Source organism: Natrix helvetica, assembly GCF_964273705.1.
Source record: "Natrix helvetica genome assembly, chromosome: 6".
Lineage (NCBI taxonomy): Eukaryota > Metazoa > Chordata > Lepidosauria > Squamata > Natricidae > Natrix > Natrix helvetica.
In genome coordinates, this window is record NC_138553.1 from 60,839,828 (window position 1) to 60,861,301 (window position 21,474).

A 21,474-nucleotide genomic window follows, 5' to 3' on the forward strand; every position below is an offset into this window, starting at 1 on the left:
TGAGCCACTCTGTGACTGATTAAATCATGCTTAAAACAAACTCATATGAGTCATTCTATCGGCTTTGCAAAAGCTGCTGAACAATAAATGCCTTAGGAGCTGAAAAAACTCAAGGCTGAGCTTCAGCCTCAGCTTTGCACTTTGTTCTACTCCATTCTAAAATCCTTTTCCATACTACTCCCTGGCCCCCATGTTTAAGGTCCAGTTTTTCAGAGACTTTTGCCATTTGTTTTTTCTTGCCTCGGTTCTGTAGTACCACTCCCACTAGATAACCCCTTTCAAGCCATATTCTGCCCCAAAATCTTTTTGTCCTCCACCTTTCTAACACTCAGCAGCTTTCAATTTCAACCGGAGAAACCTTGAGCAAATGTATCAGCTGAACACCCAAACCTGGGCCACAGCCAAATGGCAGGTAAGAGTGACTATTCTGCGTCTTTCTGCTGCCATCTTGTGATTGTCCAGGTTTTTGCAGCCCTATTTTTTCCAGATAGCTTGGTTTTACTTTTGAACATAAAATCAATCATATGAAAGAAGTCAATTAACAAAAGCATAGGATATAAAATGAGAATGCAGATATCTCCTTCAACAGAACTCAACTCCTGATGACTCCATATGTACAGTATAATCCATTCATTTCTTCCATTGACTTCTTTTGATATTTTTCATTTTCTACAGCCTGCAGAAGTCTACTACTCTACTAAGGATGTATCACCATGTTTGCTTAGCTTTTGTAGATCTGGCAAGCAATGCCATCTAGCTAAGTCCAAAACTCAGGAGAGAGGGCAGAAAGATTCATTAATTACCCAAACGCAGGGAAGTAGTTTTTGAAAAGAAAGGATAATCTCGTTAAGAGCAGCCAGCCGTTCAATCCAATCCAGTAATAAACTATTCTTTGCCTTTCCTTCGTCCCAGATGAGAAAGAAAACACAGGCAAATGCACCAGCAACAATTGGCTGAGCTGGGCGGCTGCGTCAGCAAATACCTTTGCCATGACCTTCTCTGACACCCCGTTCATTGACTGACTGAGAAACCCTGCAAAAGTCCCTCTTTAAGCCTAGACGTCCCATTGGGTCGGTTGAAACCGCTGCCAAGGTTCTGACTCACTCAACGCCCCGCAATTAAAGGCGAATTTCCCCCGAGCAAAAGCCAAGCCGCCTGCAGAGCAAAGGTATTCGGAAGGCCCGCCATTGGCTATCAGACTTGCAAGCTGCTGGGCTTTGATTGGCTGCAGGGCTTCCTTTGTTCCTTTCCCAGCTGCCGCAGAAGACGGAAGTTTGACTCTACTCCGCAGCAGCTGGAGAGATGCAAAAAGAGTCCAGGAGCGAGCGGTGTGGAGCAATCTCGCGAAACACATTTCCTTTCTAACCACATCCTTCTGTCAGTAAGGGTGGAGGAGGAAGGAAAAAGGCGTCTCTGTTGCCGTTGGTCCCGGAATCTCGTGTTGTCTGTGCTGAGGATCCCGACATGGATTTGGAGAGCAAAATCAAGAAGGTAGGGGAACAGTGTGTCAGGGAACTGGGTAGTTGGTCAGAAGTTACCTGTCTGCGCTGGGCAATGTGGAAGTCCCTCGGAATCTTATCTTGCCCTTTGACGCGGTCTCAAATTTCGCAACGCACCATTTCAGTCCTTCTTCACCGAAGTCAGAGTGTTTTGGAAAGGGAAATGGATTGTTTTCTTCATTGTAGCGAATAATTATTTGGTTGGCTGTCTGTCTGTCTGTCTGTCCGTTGATTGGGTTAAGGGTGAGAGACCATATGCACATTTGTGATACATAAATGTATGTATAATACAATACTATCCTGATTAAATCTACTCAGAAGTGAATCTGGTTTACTTCTGTAAATAAAAGTTACGTGGAATTATCTAGTCCTTCCAGTTGAATATAAAATATTAAATGGTTGTGGGAGGGGACCCTTAATAATGTACAGTGATTTCAGTTAGTAATGTTGAAATTAAGCACAGGTAGTCTTCCGCTTATAACCACAATTGAGGCCAAAATTTATGTTGCAAAGTGAGACATTTTTAAACTGAGTTTTGCCCCATTTCACGACCTTTCTTGCCAGGGTTGTTAAGTGAATCACTGCAGCTGTCAATTTAGTAACACAGTTAAGTGAATGTGGCTTCCCCATTAACTTTGCTCCTGGGAAGGTCACAAAAGGGGATCACATGACCCCAGGACATTGCACCTGTCATAAATATGAGTTAAGCCAAGCATTCATACGCCAAGCATCTGAATTTTGATCACATGACCATGGAGACAGTAACAGTCATAAGTATGAAAAATGGTCATAAGTCATATTTTAGTGCCAAAATTTGAACAGTCACTAAATGAACTGTTATAAGTTGAGGACTGCCTGTATTTGGCATAAAATTGCATACTTATATATTATCCAAAATGTTACCTGAACAAAGTTGCTCAGGCAAACCCCCAACATAAAAAGAAACCTATCTTCACTTCTTCTGCCCATCTACCCAGGAAGATTTTGGAAGTTCTTTGGGTGCAAAGACATCAAGACATATGTTTCTTTAATAAATAGGTTAAGTTATATCAACCTTTTCTGTAACTTTTGCATTTGATTCTGGCTTTGGTGACTTTAGATGAGCTGTTCTTGCATAGCTATTGTAGTTCCAAGACATTAGATTAAAAACACTGACATTGTTAAAACTTGTCATTCCTTTTCCAATTGATGACTTTAATTTTGGCTGTATCAGATTGTTACTTGGAGGTGAATCTTCCCAAAGCCAAGATCTTGGAGAATATTACAATTGAGTGAAATTTCTTCCTCTGATGGCAGTTAAAAGCTTTCCTCTATTTAGGTAGGCGGGGTGAGAGGAACAGATCATATGTCCTGCAGCATTCTTTACTGACTATTGTTTACTGCTATTGTTTTTGTATTGGTTGAAATTGTCAATGGCCCTCGATACAAAATCTTTTGAAAGCCTCAGTACTTGGGCCCTTCAACAGAAAAGAATATGAAACCAGGATATGAAAAGCTGATATATATATAAATCTCAGGCATATGAACAGCATAAACATCAGATCTATTACATGATTAGACATCTGGAAAAGCATCTGAACAGTCGACTTTGCTACATCGGTTTGCTGTATAAGCTTTTGTTTTAAAGAAATTTTATTATGTACTTGTGAAATATGCTTTTTTTAAAAAATTAAAGATAATTTTCTTTATAGAGCACACTACATGTTAAAAATTTGGTGAGAAAGCTGTTTATTATTATGACTCGTCAGACTTCCATTTTTTTCAACTGTTTCTAGTTATAATAACTAAAGAAAAGATGAGGAATACCTTATCCTTATCACTCTTGAAAATGGTGCAGAAGTCAAATTGAATGTAGAAAATTAAGTTCTAGGACGATTGGATCTTTATCTCCCCCCCCCCCTGCTTGTTTTTCCTAAAAGAGAATTTTAAAAAATAATGTATTGAAAATCTATATAGGACCAAAAGCTTGTGTCAGAGGTTAAGAACAGCTCTAATGCTGTTGAGCTAAACATGTTAGTAATCTTACCAGCCCTGCCATAGTGGACGATGTTGGGAGTTGTAGTTCCAAACCCTTTGGTCGTTTATAGATACCTTGCATTAATTATGTAGCCTGTTCCCATATAGAAAATTTTTAGCCCAAGAGCTGGATACTATGCTGTAATATTCTCCCCCACCATAAAATGGTGCTCAGCAGCTGACTGAGATTCAGATATGACGCTAAGACATTATTTTTAAAATCAGAGTTTGTTGAATAACTTTTTTAAATGTAAGACCAAGCAGCAAGGTAGGCTTGCATTTAATTCAACAGACATCAAACTAGCTACATTATGATGTAATGTTACCTGTGAACCTCAACACTTTCTCCAATGCTTAGCCAACGTATTTAAAGACATCCATGGTCTAATCCTCTATGAATTTAAAACTACCCAAGGTGTTTACCATTGTTTCATCTTGAGGCAGTAGATTTAATTGCTTTAAAATATGCTTTCTGGAGGAGTATTTTAATCTATTTTGGCTGGATTTCTATATTCCTTTGAATGTTTTTATTTTTGGTCAGGTCATTCTATTTTGCCTTTCCTCTGTCCAAGTATCCAGAAATTAGATCCCCCTTTTTTCTGTATAGGGGAGTGTTTCCCAGTCTTGCCTATGTTAAATCTCACCAATCCTTTATGAGAGTGAGTCCCATCCAGTTAGAAACCACATAGTTTGTATGCATAATGCTTTCAAGAACATATTTTGTTATTAAATGTATCAATTATGGTAAGTTTTAGTAATACAATGATACTGTGGAAAATATTTTTCTCAAATAGCTGTAAAATAATGAGGATTATTTGCTCTTTTAAAAGCAGTCTTTTGCTCTTTTAAAAGCAGTCTTCTTCCAAGTAGTAGTCAAATATATTTCAAATAATGGGTGAGAACATGCAAAGTATAACATTCTATTTTAGATGGCTATAATGTACTGGTAGGTTTGTAACTACACTGACCCCTGCTATGTCAGAAAAATAAACATAATCAACCTAGTTAATACTTTGGTGGAAAACCTCCAGAAGATTCCAAAGTTGTAGACTAGACTGCAAAGTCAAAAATACATACCGCACTAAGAAAATGATGAACTGCTTCTGTTTTGTTTTTGAAATGCCTACATTAATAGGTCTGTAAAGACATCAAGGTCGGGCTTAAAGAGACTTGCCTTTATTTATCATCTACCCAGAAAAGGGATGAAAGTAAGCTGAAGGACTGCAAAGGGGAGTGCAGGAAAAAGGGGCTGGTAGAAATCTATTTTTCATAGAGTTATTTCCCCATGGCAGCCATTTTACAAGAAGGGCCACAATGTGATCTCAAATCCTGAATGTCCTTGGCATCTTCAACAGACTTCTTAACCTTTCAGCAGTAAATGTCATAACAGTTCAAGTGCAGAATCTACGCCTTGCCTAATTACCTATGGGGAAAAATCCATAGTCTCTCACATTGTCTTATTTCATCTAATACAGGGGTGTCCAAACTTAGCAACTTTAAGACTTGTGGACTTCAACTCCCAGAATTCTGGGAGTTGAAGTCCACAAGTCTTAAAGTTGCCGAGTTTGGACACCCCTGATCTAATGCAGGGGTAATGCAGTGAAGTCATCTTAGATGTATGGAGAATTTGACAAAGATAAGATCATAAGCATGACATCAATTTACTGATGTAATCTCAGGGAGATTGTTCATTTTCAACAATAAACTTGAATCATCCCTTCAGGGGAAAACGGGTGGGTCCCGAGCAATAGATGGTTTGGAAGGATAGAGCCTAAATATCAATGAGTTTTAAAGGTCAGTAATTAATAAACCCTGTAATAAACCCATTTCTATGGATGTTTTAAAATGCCAGGAATGTCTTTAAAATTAGTCAGATCTATTCCACAAATAAAAAGTTATTTCCATTATACAGTATATCATTTAAAAGCTGTGTCTGTGTTTGCATATGTTTGTACAAATATGTGAATTTGTGTGTTATGTGTGTGTACATAGGTATTTTATATATACCCAGCATATATTAGATCACATTCACCATAAATCAGCCAAAATCAATCTAGTTCATCCTTTATTAAATGCTTCCTGGATCAGCTTTTGTTCCAGGCTGGAGTCTATGTTGCCATCTGTAACATTGGTGACCTCCATAATATACGTCATCGGGTCACAGACACGGGTCAATTTGCATGGGAAGCTTTCATAATTTAACTCAGGAAAGAAGAAACTGGCACAGTGATGCATGTCCCCTTCTTTTTGGGAAATAAATATTTCTATCCAGATGATAAATCTTTGACTTGAAGTACATTCTTGGATGTATGAAAAATTAAATAAACAGAGTCAAAAATACAAGCTGGCTTAATCTTATAGTACAAGTGCTATTTAACATATAAGAATAAAGTTCTGACACCCATTTACTGCAAAGTGCTAGTTGTTCATTGTTTTCACAGAGCTATTCTTAATTCTTCTTGCTTTGTGGCTGCTACCATGGAAACAAGGAAACATGAAAATCACTATTTTAATTACTCTGAAGTTGGGTTCAGTGCCATCCTTGGATTGAAGTTGAATTGTCTGAAGTGAAGCCAAATGGAAACCTCTTCTTCTTAACAGACTTACAATTGCTTTAGTACTTTTTGCAGGCAATTTTATAGAAGTGTCATTATCACAAGAAAACCCTAAATTTATTTCTATTCTTGGATTTCTATCAGAGCAGAACTAAGCAAGAACTATGTGGTGATGCTTACAGGAAAGAAATCTGTCTAATAAAGTAACTTAACAGCATAAAATAATAACATGAAAGGGTAAGTTCTAAAAGAAACCAAATGTTCATCCCGAAAACCAAGGTAATAAATTGTTTTCATCCATTTAAAACCTCATTGGACCAAAGAAGGGTTCTGTAGTGTTTATATTCAGACAGTGTTTAATAGCAATATCTTTTTCAGTGTTTTTATATATGTTCACTATGTTCTTTCACTTCTGGACCTTGGCCACATTTAGCTGTGTGAGCTCCAAGTCTTTGAATTCTAAATAATGGCTCAGTAATAATACTGGTGAAAAAAATGCCAGGATGGGATAAAGTTTGCATATAGAAATGCACTTTCCAGAGAGCACTGCACATCTTCCGCTGGACAACCAAATTATTTCCTTTGCCTTGCTTTAGAAATTAGCCTACATTTGTCCAGACTATCATCCTCTTGGTTCCCTCTCAAGTTTTCAAAAATATGAAGAAGGCAATAACGTTTCTTGCATATATTTCAATAAGGAAAAGGGAATATATTCCATATGTGCATTATTTTTACAAACAATGGGCGCACAGACACAAACACACAATATATATCCATGTGTGTATATGTTGTGTGTATGTATGTGTGTGGGCCTGTGTATATATCTATATACACACGTGTGTGTGTGTATACACATACCAGTGGCAAGCAGTGAGGTTTATGGCTGGTGAGGCACTGACACAGTGGTGGGTTTCAAAAATTTTTAGACTTGTGGACTTCAACTCCCAGAATTCCACAGCCAGGCATGCTCAGTTCCGATTTAAAGCAACAGCATTTGTTTTTCTCCTTTGCAAAAGAAGTTTACTTCTTTCTTTTTCTTTTTCTTCTCCCTTCCCCTCCTTCCTCCCTCTCCCTCCCTCTCCCCTCTCTCAAACACACATACACACACAAACAGAAGTTGGATTGGACTATCTCTCCTACTCCCTTCCCTCTCTCTCACTCACTCTCTCTCAAACAAACACACAGACACACACACACAAAGTTGGATTGGAGGGAAGAGCACCAGCGAGGAGACCACAGGAGGAGGCAGGAAGCCAGTCAAAGAGCCATACTGGAGCACACACACTTTCCCCCAGCCCCGGAAGGATCCAGCCCAGCTTCACTGATTACAGGTTTGAAAAGGCAGTATGGCTCTGCCTGCAATCAAACTACACCCCAGGGAGAGCACAAGCGAGCCAAGTCCTTCCCTCCAGCTTTTGCCCAAAGCCCTGCACCAGGAGGATGAAGTTTGAATTCCTTCCCCTCCCTCCGACCCACACGTACCTTTTCCAGCTGTCTCAGCTGTTTCAGAGAGGATTTCAACTCTGCTCTTGCCTCGGGTCCTCTGAAGAAGTCCCGCCCAAATGAGCGCCCTTTACTATGAGGCAGGAGAACTGCATGCCTCACCTATGTCAGGAATTTTTAGGCTTTTAACCCTTGCTTAACTCTGCTCAAGTGATCATAAAACGTCTAAAGTCAGACTAGATGAGGCATACAGTTCTCCTGCCTCATAGTAGAGGCTTTTTTAAATAGTTAAGCAGAGTCATCCACGGTGAGGCAGCAACTAGCTCAGCCTGACCTCAGCTCTCGCCTTTTTCCTTTTACATTTTTTTTCTTTTCATGATGACAGTGTGTATGTGTGTATATGTATATGTATATGTATATAATATATCTAGTTTGCAAATTGCATTTTAAACCGCAAATTCTTGATTTTTAAAAATTATAACCTTGTTTCAAAAAATACAAAATTTGAATGAAGACTTAACTCACTCTGGACTCCACATAGGCAAGGTATAGCTTGGTGCATGGAGAATTCTCTAGGCATATTATCTGAGGAAGTGAATAGGGTCCTCTGCAGGGTGACCTTGGCTATCTGTAGGCTATTTGTAAGCTGGTTCCTCAGCCCTGGTTCCTTTGGGTGGCAGGATTTCCTGCAACCAAGAGATTATTAACAACACTTGCTTATGAGAGAGGAAAATGCCTATGGTTTTGAAAGAGGCCATGATGCAATGGTGCATCCCCTCCTTAAGAGGCCTCCTAGGTCCATCCATGTTAGACAACATCATTCAATCTAACCTCCTTCTTTTGTTTGGACAGTGACTCAGGATCCATACTGAGCTTCATAGATTGAATACATTGTTTGGACCCATCAATCAGGGTTCAGGCCTGGGCATGAGACCAAGATTACATTGTTCACTCTAGTAAATGACCTTTTTTATGACTGCCTGCAGGGCAGACACTTTTTAGCAGATTGCATCAGTCAATGATAGTAGAAGAAAGATGTGCTTTCCTACGGACTAATGCAGAGGTCCATCCTCTCCCCTCTGCTTTCTACGTGAAGCTGTTGGGAAACATCATCTGGCAGTTTGTGGTTTTAGTATCACGTTTGCCAATGATGCCCAGCTTTATATCACCACCTCAGACGATACCGAGGATGCTGCTGAAGTTCAATCAACATTAAGCAGACCAATTTGGAACTGAACCCAAGCAAGACAGAATTGCTCTTTCTGCATTGGGGTTCTCTTTCAGGCCCAGTGATTACTTTGGACAGGGAGGAACAGATCCATGACTTGGGAGGCTCTTTGGATTCACACTAAAGCAGTAGACAGGAACTATGGGTGGGACTCATTGCAGTTTCAGTTGCAGATTTTTCTGGGATAAGAGGTCTTTGTGACAGTGATTCCTACCCTCATCAACACATATCTTTTTCCTCAAAGAGGCTGAAAATCTGGGTGCGTCTTATACACTGAATGCAGCATTTTTTTTGCCTCCTGGAACCCCCCCCCCTTCACTAAAATGGCCGTGCATAGCTTGTAGGAAGCTTTCAGAGAGTTCCTGGGGGCTCGGGAGGGCAGAAATGAGCAAAAAACCCGGGCTGCTTTTTGCTCTATTTTGCCCCCCAAGCTCCCAGAAGCAGTCTATAAGCTTCCTAATGGCTATCTGTACCCTTTTTCTGACAAAAAATGGCCCCATTTTTTACTCGTTTTTGCTCCCCCCCCTCCCCAGGAGCACTCTACAAGCCTCCTAAAGGCTATTCATGCCCTTTTTTTGAAAAAAAAATGAATCTATTTTCGCAAAAAAATGGGCCAGTTTTGGGAAGTTTGCAGAGTGCAAAAACTTTTTCATTTGCCTCTTCAAAACATTGGTGCGTCTTATACTCCGGTGTGTCTGATACTCTGAAAAATATGATATATTAGTCTGCCTTTAGAAACCATTGAGAAGCTTCTTATTTATTTTGGCATAAGTGGTCAGGGAAATCTACAAATGCTAAACACAACGCAGTCTAAGAGCCTAGATTACTAGTTCATTCTGTTCAGCATTTGCTTGCCAATCCTTAGTGCATCACGAGGGCCAAACTAGCTTTACACCAATTAGCTAACCCCGTTTGGGTTGCTAGCTCTTTCAGGTTCCTCTGCCAATCTTGCCTCACCTTCACTCCTGTTACAATGCCTTGTGTCTGGCGAAGTCCAGCAGTGGGTTTCCTCTCTCCATACATGTGAACCCAGCTATGTTTTCCCATCGTAGTGGTAGCCATTTATCTACTCACTATATTGCAGGCTTTCAAACTGCTGGGACGGCAGGAGTAGGGATCAAGTGAGGGGAGCTCACAGAGTCCGGCTTGAACTGCCGGAGTACAGATCATTTCTGGCCGACAGTTCCAGCATCATTAAGCCACTGCCCCATGTTCCCCCAAGAAGCTTCAGGGGATACAGAATACAGTCACCTGGATGGATGCTCACTGGCAGTTGTACTGTGACTATGTGACCCCCTATACTTTGAGCCATGCACTGATTCCCTGTTAGCTTCTCAGTGCGATCAGAAGTGCTACTGGCAACTTGTAAAACCTTTTATGGCTTCAAACCAAGCTACCTATAGAACAACCTCTCTCCATAGAAATTGGCCTGACCATTGGCAACTGATTGTTCTCCGGTTTCAGGAGGCCAAACAGACCTGCCCACTCCAGGGTGCACAGGTAAAAATTAAGCTAGGGTGGGGATGGAGGGTGGAACTGCCCTATGACTTACCTTCGGACAGTTGCAGCCAGGCCTCGCATACCTTGGTCCATTTCTTCTGCCTCCAGCAAGATTTTTCTGAAGGCCTTTCTAGCTGATAAGCTCTGTTATTGGCTGCAGAGGCCTTCAGGAAAGCCTTGCTGGCCTTGCTGGATGCAGAAGTTCCTGAAGGCCTCTGATAGCAAAAACGAGGCTGAAGGCAATGCGTGCAAGTGTGGTGAGTCAGTGGATGACACCCCCCCCCCCAAAAAATAAGACCTAGTGCCTTTTTTAGTAGCAAAAAAAATACAACATAGGGTCTTATTTTCGGGGAAACATGGTGATATTTTCTTATTCTGCAGGGCAGAAGGAAATACAGGTAATTCTGGGTTACAAGCATCCCCTTAGCAAATGTTCGTGATAAGCACCCCCCTAGCATTTATGAATAAGTTCCAAAATTATGAAACAACTACAACAGTTGTTCACTCTTACGAATGTCCATGGAGGCTCTGCAACATTTGCCCTGCCTATCCCCCACCCCACCCACCAGCTGGGTCTTCACAGGTACTTTGCTTGTGGAGACTCACCTTGCGAAGAACTCCTCTCTGTCACGGTTTCTTTTCCTACTTATTTGCTTCCGGCTTTTGGTGCATTAAGAGAGAACAGAGGCCTAATGTACCATGACATCATGTGAAGTCAGTAGCGCGAGATCTTGGGCTACTGATCTCTTACTTTAGACCTCTATTCTCTATGAATTGAGGCTTGGAGGTTTGCAAACAGAGGGAAAGCTTCAGTCCTTCAAGCCCTCTCACCGTTTGCCATTTCCTTGCTGAAACCTGCAGGGAGATTGTGCCCCTGTATGCTTCGGCAGCCCTTTGCAAAAAGCTTTTGTCAGCAACAGCGAAGCTTGGGAGGGGAGGTCGCATCCCTCCAAAACTCTGTTCCTTCTGGCTTTTTAAAAAGGGCTGCCGAAGCCTAAAGCAGGGGTGTCCAAACTTGGGAACTTTAAGACTTTAAGCATGGCTGGCTGGGGAATTCTGGGAGTTGAAGTCCACAAGTCTTAAAGTTCCCAAGTTTGGACACCCCTGGCCTAAAGGGATGCAATCCTCAAGCGCTTTGCTTATGAGAAAGAAGGCCCAGAGAGCCGCACACAGACTTCCGAGCCTCCTTTCTTGCCGTAGATCCGCTTGACGAGGCCTCTGGTGATGAAAAAGGAGACCTGGAAGACCATGTGTAGTCACCGAGCCTCCTTTCTCCTCACCGGAGGCCTCATCAAGCCCTTTGCTGATGAGAAAGGAAGAAGCAGGCAAAGAAACAGGCTGGAGAAGAGACAGGTCTTCATAAGGTAAGTGCAGCAGGATGGGTGGGGGGGGGAATCAATTGTGGGGACCACAGAGGAGGGAGAATGAGGTATCCGTGAGTCAGGGGAGGCCTTGGATGGTTTGAAGTAGGTGGCCTGTTCCATCACTATCCCCCCCTATGTTTCCCACCCCAAGATACCTCATGTGCACTTAACGAGCTGCATGTGTGGGCGAAAAAGGGGCGTGATCTCGTTAAAGCAGGGGTGTCCAAACTTGGGAACTTTAAGACTTGTGGACTTCAACTCCCAGAATTCCCCAGCCAGCATGGCTGGCTGGGGAATTCTGGGAGTTGAAGTCCACAAGTCTTAAAGTTCCCAAGTTTGGACACCCCTGCGTTAAAAGGACAAGATTCACTCCCACGAATCATTGGGTTAAGAATGGAATGGGCAGGCTCCATTCCATTCGTAACTCAAGGACTACTTGTAATGGGCCTCAGCCTATATATTCCTAACTCTCTGAAGTTATGAGAGTCCTACAGTAACAGATGGTTTGCTCTAATATGTTCAAATGGAATGTGTGGCGCTTTGGTGTCATTAATATTTCTGTAGTCTTTCATGGCAGGACACGTGATTGTTTCAGGGTCTCTGGCTGTGATCTGGGTTTTGCAACAAATTGACAACCCTGCCCTCCCTTGTGGAAAGGCTGGAAAGATTGGAGCTGTAAGGATAGGAAAGTAAAGGAGTGGCTGGATTCAATTTCTTGTTAGTGTGTAGACTGTAAAGCAGATGTGTAGTCTGGGCTAGTGCAAGTTGCAGCCATCCCACTGAGGACAGGAGGCTGGTTATGATACTTTTCCTCTTAAACAGCACTTCCTATCAAAACCAGCCCAGTCTAGAGTAACTGGGACCTCCAAGTTCTATCTTCGCAGAAGTCAAGCGTTGCTTCCTGGCGAGACCATGGTTTCAGGATGTTACTCTAATTTCCTTGAGGCTCCCAGGAAGCAACATAGAGGGCAATCTGTTGGGAGGACTGATTTTGGGGCTAAGGTAAAACTAGCCATGTTGAGCTAGGAATGCCTAGCTTAACATGGCAGCATATCTCCCATGCAAAAGTCAAGGTGAGAGTCATTTAAATGAGGCCAGATGCAAACTGAAGACAATGCAGTTTAATGTAGAAGTCAGCCAGTGCTGAACCCCCCCAAGAGCATTCCAAACTGATTAAAGCAAGCCCTTTGTTTCTTCAAACATTAGGCTGCCTGTAACTATTTACAACACTTGGCTCTGAAGTAATATTTTAGTCATGAAGACACTGTGAAGCAAATGATTTCAGTGTGCTTATAATGCCTTTCATATGCCGACGGGTTTAAAATCGGAATAGACATGTTTAAAATTCCAGATGTTTTTAGAATTTTTAGCAACTGACATACAGAAATCTCTTCTGGCAACATTTCAACTGACCTATGTATCTTAGTTTCTTCCATGATTCCATTTATGGAGAAATTGATTCCATCCTCTGTTAGGCCCTTGCATGGGCCAATTTGTTATAATTTTTGGATATGTTGGAAAGTTAGTTTTAGTGTTCAGAAATAATCCCATGCAGTCCAATGTATAATTTATAGCAATTATAACACATCTTCTGAGGTAAATAATCACAATGATGACAAATGTAGCCATGCTTGAGATCTGCTTTTCCTGAAGCTTTTTAAAAGGCATTCAAACTTCAATGCAGTTAAATTGGAATAAATCCACCTTCTGACTGCAGTAGCATATACTGTTTGTTTCCAGAAAAAAGTCAATTTTTCTTTCCCCTCCACCCCCCACCCCCCACAAAAAAATCTGCTTGCTCAAACATTGTTATAGGACATGAATTGTATTTAGGTTTTAAATTATATTAGTGTGTAAAAAGATTTTACTCAAACACTTACATGCATTTTATGCTGAGGATGGATTAATCGTTGCCGCTGCAAAAGGAAATTGGTTTAATTAAGGAAAATAGACTGTAATCACTGTTGCTTTTCGGTATTGGTTAAAATCTATTGACTAAAAACAGTAGCATATAAATATAGCAATTATTACAATAAATCAATTTAAAACAACATAGCCTCTAAATAGTTCATTTTATATTATTATGCTATACATTTTTATAACAGTTTGTGCTATAAGCTGTTTAATATACAGTTCAGTTCACATTATTATGCAATAAATATACTGCTAAATAAATAACTCTGGTTGTTTGAAACACAGTGTGCTGGTTCAAGAGTTGTGTGGTTCAGCACCTCATAGACCAGATGTTCCAAATAAATAAAGGATTTTCTTTATTTCACTTGTGATGATTTGTGTTCCTGAAAAGATGATAGAGGGATAGTGATCAAAATTGTAGCTTTTTTGAGTCCTGACTGATTTTGTTCATTATTTATCGACACAATTTAGAATTAGCTATGATAATTACTTTGTAATGCCTTTTGATCTGCAAACCATTCAGACGGCCCTTTTACAATTCACAGCTAAAAGGACTATGGTGGCTTGATGTAAATAGTAGAATATGTGAGAAAGATCTTGGCAGACTGAGGAAAGAGATACTGCCTCGGAACTGTCAAATAAGAGATAGCATAGCCCACGGCTGGATGGTGAGTGAGGCAAGTGGCTCAGAAGAGACCCTCCCTAGTTTTTCAAGCAATAAAGGAGCAGGAGAATTGTACTTTCAGTGTATCTGTCAATGTATCATTACAACAAAATAGAGTTTGCTTATCTGGTTGTCTGCTTTATCCCAGGAGGCTAATATCAATCTTGCAACATCTGAAACATTCTCTTCCTGCTCTGTCTCTGAATAAACAGCCCAATTGACTGTTCATAAGTATTGGTACTGGTTTCTGACAACTACTAATAACTGACCATTTCTACGAAGTAGCCTGTGGGATGGGTCACTGATGGGTTATTCTCATGTCCAATCTGCCCAGCCACGCCCCTCTACTTCCTCTGCATGGCTCCAGTTTAATCTCAGTCTCGGCCCGTAAGGGACTGTTTTTGCTTAGCTCTGTAAGATTGGTTGCGTGTTGACTTTTTCCATCTCAAACTCCCCCCACCTCCTATCCTATCCTCTGTGTGGTGAGTTCTTTTGGCATAAGCTGTGTTTTACCTGGCCATTGGGGACCACTGTTGCCACTGGTCGGTACTTGGGGATTTCCCAAGATGCACTCCAAGAGGCACTGTTCAGCGCAGACCATTTTTTAGTACTATATTTAACAATATCCTGTTTAGTAACGATTCACAATGGTGATGAAAAATGACAAATTCTCAGGCTTTGCAAGTCAGTAAATCGAGGGAAAGATGAAGTAAAATCATAAGCATAGTTGCAATTTCACTGAGTGACCAAGGTGCCGGTTCAAATTGTGATTACTAAATGTGGACTAGCTGTATACTTCCTAAATTCCAAGCAGAATTTGGTTTAATTGTATTTAGAAAAATCTACAGATATCAAACATAAAAGGCCAAGCTGAATTAATACTAAGTACTATTTATATAAAATAAAATTATATACACGTGTGTTTGTGTGTGTGTGTGTCTGTGTAGATTTTCACGGGTGTAGGTATGCTGGTCTTGTTGTATTCAGGTCTTTTCCCGTGTAAGATTGAGATTATCTTGGCAAGGTTTCGGCAAGGTCCCACTCGCCATCTTCAGGCTGGTGTTTTCGGCTTCATGCTTGTGTGAGTAAGGCGTGGTTGGAGCTGTCGTCTCTCTATGAATCTTGATGTGTGTGTGTGTGTGTGTGTGTGTAGTGCTGGCTTTGTTGCTGTAAGTGGGTTGATTGGCTGTATAGTTGCATCCTGATTGGTAGATGGAGTTGATGTTTCTAGATTGGTCGGCTGTTTTGTATCATCCTGTGTGGCTGAGGTGCTGGCTGTGTGTCCATTGTTCTTTTGTGTTGTAATGACCTGGGTGGTGGGTGGGGTTCGTTTGTTGACTAGGGCTGGTTTCCAGATGTCTGGTAGGTGGGAGGTATCATCACGCCTATCATGTTGCGGGAGTGTTTCTCTATTTCGATGGCTTCCATAATTATTCCCTTGTTGAAGTGTTCTGTTTTGGAGATTAATTTGGTTCCTTCAAAATCAATTTCATGTCCTGTTGCTTTAAGGTGCTGGAAAAGGGAGGAAGTTTTTTTCTTTCTTTCTTTTCTGACTGCGTTCTTGTGTTCTGCGATGCGTGCATTTATTCTCCTATTAATTTGTCCAATGAATGTGGCAGGGCAGATTTTGCATGGTATTTCGTAGACTCCTTGGTTTTCTAGCTATATATATCACTTTAAGTCAAAATAGCTAAAAGGTGTCATACTTTGATCATGTCATGAGAGCTGACTTAAAAAGTAAATCATGCTGGGAGTGATCAGAAAAAGGAGAAGTGGCTGCCCCACCGCCTGTTGGCTGGACATTATAAAGCAGGGGTGTCAAACTAGATTTCATTGAGGGCCAAATCAGGATTGTGTTTGACCTCAGGGGATGAGGCATGGCCAGGGTGGGGCCATCATGATATCACTTGTATTGGGGGGCGAAAATGGGTTCCTGAGCTCCATTTTCAGCTGTGACAGCCTCCTGCAACCCTCTGCCAGCAAAAACAGAGCTCAGGAGGGCCGCATGTTTTCACTGGCAGAAGCACCGTAGGCCAATTCTTCACTGTTTCCATGGTGGCTTTGCGGGCCAGATCTAAGCACCCTGTGGGCCGAATCCAGCCTCCGGGCCTTGAGTTGACACCCCTGCTATAAAGGATGACACCGAGATGATGATGACAGATCTAAATGAGGCAATGTGAGGCAGAGGGACAAGCATGGTGAGTGTTGATCCATAGAGTGGCCGAAGGTGGGACACAACTGAATGGCTGACAAAAATGACTATTTATGTAAGAAGATATTGCTCAAAACTCTCTTACCACTATTTCAAGGATACATTGTTGTGCTCAAATTCCTGTTTTTAATCTAATTTGTACTACAGATTATGCTCTGCTTTGACTCTTTCAAGTATTGAGTATCAGATTAGTTGTACATTAAAAAAATTGAACATGATATGCTTAAATGTGCACGCAGACCATTAACGGATATTCATTCTTCTGAAATCTAGCCTTTAATGGAAAAGTGTCAGTTGCATATGTACATACCAGTATCCACTATCAGAAAAATGTGTTGTATATTTTTTTTCTCCATTTTAACTTCTTTACCATGATTATAATCTTTTATGGATACCCAAATAAAGCACCGCAGCATGATTTATTTCACTGCAATGCCAAAGTGGCATGTTTTTTATTTTATTTTGGAAGTATGCCACGTTTTGCCCCACCAGTAAAAGCCTTACAAGAATACCGCTATTATGCTAATATTGTGCTAAAACTGTTTTTCCTCTTCTCTCACTTTAGATGGGCTTAGGACATGAAGAAGGATTTGGAGCCCAATGTTTAAAATGTAAAGATAAATGTGAAGGATTTGAACTACACTTCTGGAGGTAAGATTATATATAGAAACATGGGGAGAGGGAGAAGGGAGGAAGAGGGGAGAAGAGAGAGGGGGAATGTGCGCAACACACACACACACGCGCACACACACACACACACACACAGAAGATTTGCTTTAAAACCTACAGTTTCATATTTTTCCACTAGGTGGGAGTATAATACTTGTTACAGTTTTTAAAACATCCTATAAATGAGGAAAAAACCAGAATTCCTAACATACCAGTTGAGGAATTTAAACTACTGCTATGTGTCCAATGATGTAAAAGGCCTTAACTCTGCATAATTGTGATCATTAAATTTCTTTTAGGATAAGGTGTCCAATTTAGTATTCCAGGACCATATATGGCCTGGAACTGTACTTCAGTGCTTTCAGATTTTGAAATCTTGGTTGCTGCTCACATCGTAGAAAGTAGGATGTGAATAAAACCTTTATATTCTTGAGCATTTTCAGAAATCTGGGGAGATTTGTGTTGTGCAAAAGAGACTCCAAATTGCAGTTAATAATAAAAACATAAAAATATAACCGTCGGATCAGATTGGTTAAAGTGATCAAGGAAAACATTGTGGAGTGACCACAAGCAGAAAGCAGAGGCAGATCCATATTCCACTGTTGTGTGCCTATTGTTATTGAAAGGGATGCTGTTCTCAAATTAATGATAACAATTTAATCTCAGAATCAGTGGTTTTGAATAGTTCTGTTATGTCTTTGCCTTGGAAGGTAATGACCTAAATTAAAATTATTAGCAACACAGTCAGTTCATTTTAAATTTTTCTGAAATGTAACCATTACTTTCCTATTGATTTGGATGTAAATTGGGAAACAGTGTATATACTCTTTTGTATTTAAATATAATTTAGAAGGAAAACCTATAGTTTAAAAATTGTAAATTGAGACAAAAATCAATTAAGTATGTTATAAAAACTAAAGATAGAGAAAATACAATAAAATTGGTAGTTTTAAATTATAGAAGAACAAACATCAAATGCTTCATTGTTGCCTATATATAACTTTATTTATTTCTTTAACAAGTTTATATAACTGTTCAATTCACAAATTTAAAATCCAGTTTAACCCCCTGGCCCCCTCCTCTTTGCTATTTATTAACAACAGAACAAATAACAAACTACATCCCGTAAGGGCAAGTTCTGACATTTGGATGCTACTTAAAACTCCTTCTCAAGACTCATTAGATGCCCATAGAAGAAATATCTGTAATTCAGGGGTGAACTATGGAGTCCTGAGTGCTCTCTGAGCTTGGTTGTTTTCTTGCAGACATTTCATTATCCAGATAGATAAAATCTTCAGTGCTAGAATTAAAGTAAATTGGGATTCTGCTGGGCTGAATAAGTTCTACAAGACCAGTTCTATTTCCATGTATCTACATTGCCTAAATTATGCTTCTCTTTTCAACCTAGAAAAATATGTCGAAATTGCAAGTGTGGCCAAGAGGAACATGATATTCCCACCAGTAATGAAGATGACCGCAAAGTGGGGAAGCTCTTTGAGGATACAAAGTATACTACTCTAATTGCAAAGCTGAAATCAGATGGTATTCCCATGTATAAGCGTAATGTAATGATACTGACTAATCCTGTGACAGCCAAGAAGAATGTGTCCATCAATACAGTAACTTACGAATGGGCACCTCCTGTTCAGAATCAAACCCTGGTGAGATATCAGCTTAGGATCATAAAGACTCATATGTTAGTGAGGAATAATTATCCTTTCTGCTTATGGTGGAGTTGGGAGGAGACAAGCAAGTCAGGAATAGTCTCTTTTGGCGGGCAGCAAGTATATATAAGGAATGTAATATGCAAATGCCATAATTGTCTCAGCTATAATTCATGATTGAATATGCAAATAAGAGGAATTTAGTTTCCTGGTTTTCCTGTGCACGTTTCTCTTCAAGCAGCCGAGTGCAATTGCAAGCATGGACATAAGAAAAATATTGCTGTTTGAATGAGACTAAGAAGGAAGGGGACGTGAGTTTGTGTTCATAGTTAGGAATAAGTATTACATTGGAGGCATCCCAGGCACTTAAGATGATTTATGAATCCCCCAAATGAACCATTTAAAAATGACATCCTGAAATGGGACACCACACTGGGAAAAAAACCCCATGAATCTATGTCATCACTTAAAGGCTGTGGAATAGCACTCAAGCATGCACATTTTCTGTTACTGTATATGGTCAGACTAAATTCAGTATTGTCAACCAAAAGAAAAAGCTCCCTTTGGTTTATTATACTATTCCTCTAGATGAGGTAGTTGGATAGCCTTGTTGGGATTTTTCTTTTTTTACTTTTAGTGCTTCAGTCCTAAGTTTATACAATGTCATTCTGGGTGATCTAAAACAGAAGCACTTGTAAACCTTAAAGGGCTAGGTCTTAGAGATTATTTGAGAAACTTTGTGAAGATATTTGTCAGATTTGTTATATTTTACCATTAGGAAAACTAATCCTTTTTTCTGTTGGGAGAAAATAATCCTTCTGTTGTCAGAGCAATAGCAAATCATAGTTGGGATAAAAGCTAACTAATACAGCTAAAAGTATTCAGTGTTAGCGCTGAGTAGCAGTGGAGGAAAGCCACACTTCTATAACTTTAAATCTAAATTCTGACTCATTGTTCCAAGTGACTCAGCAGCTCCATCATGCACACCTTGCTCTCTGTTTCCCCTGAAGATGAGCAATTTCTATAGAGCACTCCTAATCTCCTTTCCTTTTTTTTTGTTTAGAAAGCTGGAATCGCATGGACCATTAATTCTAGCCCTCTCTCCTCACTCTTTAGGCGAGGCACTACATGCAGATGCTTCCAAAGGAGAAACAGCCCGTGGCTGGCTCGGAAGGGGCTCAGTACCGCAAGAAACAGTTGGCCAAGCAGCTGCCTGCTCACGATCAGGACCCTTCCAAATGCCACGAGCTGACACCTAATGAGGTGAAGCAGATGGAGCAGTTTGTGAAGAAATACAAGACCGAAGCGCTGGGCGTGGGTGATGTCAAGCTTCCCAGTGAAGTGGAAGGGAAAGCCGGGGAGAAGGATATCCTGAGTAATGGCGAGAAGGGAACCTCCACTACCGTAGGAGCCATGGAAGGCAAGCAGGCTGGTCAGAAGGGAACTCAATATGTAAGTGGGTGATGCATATGTTTGTGAGTGTGCATGTCCAAACAGCGGATCAAAGAAAATAAGTTATTTGGAGGTTTATTCTCTCATAATGTGCTTCCTGTATTTGCAGCTTAATGTATTAAAACTTTGTCTCTTTTAAAAAAAGAAATGAGAGGTTTTGCTTGCATAAAATCTTATCCCTTTAAATGCTATTGTTTTAAGGGGGTTTTCTGCAAAGTAGAATTGGTAGAACAAAAATAAAAGCCTATGGTGACCAGAATTGATAATTACTGATGGGAGAGGGATCCATAGAATCTGACAATTTTTACTTCTGGTTAGACTTTAATGGAAAAATGTCTTGTTGGAAGAAATGTCCTGGGTTCGGCTCCCAAGTGGGGAAAAAGACACTGGAGACATGGAGGCTACTTGGAAAGATGGTTTATTGGTGGACAGGACCACATGGCTTGAGTCCTGAGAAAAAGAGAAGGGAGGCTAAGATGCTAAGTCCCTGGTTTTATGCCCTCTCTGGCCTTTGATCTTGAGCTTGTATTCTGATTGGTTGTCAGACTCCCATGGGGCCATGCAGGGGCAACTCTCTAGACTGCGTTTTGAATCCAGGTTTGGTTGAGTTCTCAGATGCCATGTAGTGAGTTGGGTAAAGGGCCAATATTATCATGCCTTAATTCTACCCCCACTGGAGCTGAAGGGGAGAACTCTTTATTATGTAAAGGGACTGGTTTGGCCATCTTAATGGCCCATTGACAAAGTGGGTGGGGGCAGGAAGCTGCAGGGAGCTATTCTCCCTTTAAACATGTTTCTTCCTTTTCACATCCAGGGAAATGTAATATTCTGCCATTTCAATATTTCCTAGGATATTTCATTTTTCTGGGAGAGGGCTGGGTAATAACTTCCTACAGTCTTTAGAGATCATCTAGGCCAACCACATGCTCAGTGCAAGAATCTTTCTTTTAACAAGTAACTGAGATGTAGCAGTGCAGGATTTGCTTAAATATCTTCAGGGGCAGTCACCATATATTAGACAGCCACAATTAAAAATATATTTCCAAAGCTGAGCCAAAATATCCACTTTATAATTAGAATATCTTCTGGGCAGCAACAGAAAGCAATTCAACCATGCAGAGCTCTTTCAATAATATTAATATAACATGCCCAACTGGAGATCTGCATAGAGATCAATATTTTGTCTTTTGCTGGTGAGCGAACTATATTTAGATGAGAGCCATTAGTTCCCCATGTGCTGTATTATTCCTTTTTAAATGTTTTTCAAGAGGAAAACTAAGAACCCTGCAGGAAA

The 21,474-nt window shown here is 40.5% G+C and overlaps 1 protein-coding gene across 1 annotated transcript in view; it reads left to right on the top strand.

Annotated features, from left to right (window-relative positions):
* The first annotated feature begins 379 nt into the window (after positions 1 to 379).
* Positions 380 to 21,474, top strand: part of TES (testin LIM domain protein) — a 33,813-nt gene continuing 12,718 nt past the window's right edge. Inside the window, exons 1-4 of the mRNA XM_081958617.1 lie at positions 380 to 1,491; positions 16,961 to 17,046; positions 18,473 to 18,725; positions 19,845 to 20,180. Of these exons, the coding sequence (XP_081814743.1) occupies positions 1,465 to 1,491; positions 16,961 to 17,046; positions 18,473 to 18,725; positions 19,845 to 20,180 (702 nt within the window). The 5' untranslated portion in view covers positions 380 to 1,464. The remainder of the gene's footprint in view (positions 1,492 to 16,960; positions 17,047 to 18,472; positions 18,726 to 19,844; positions 20,181 to 21,474) is intronic.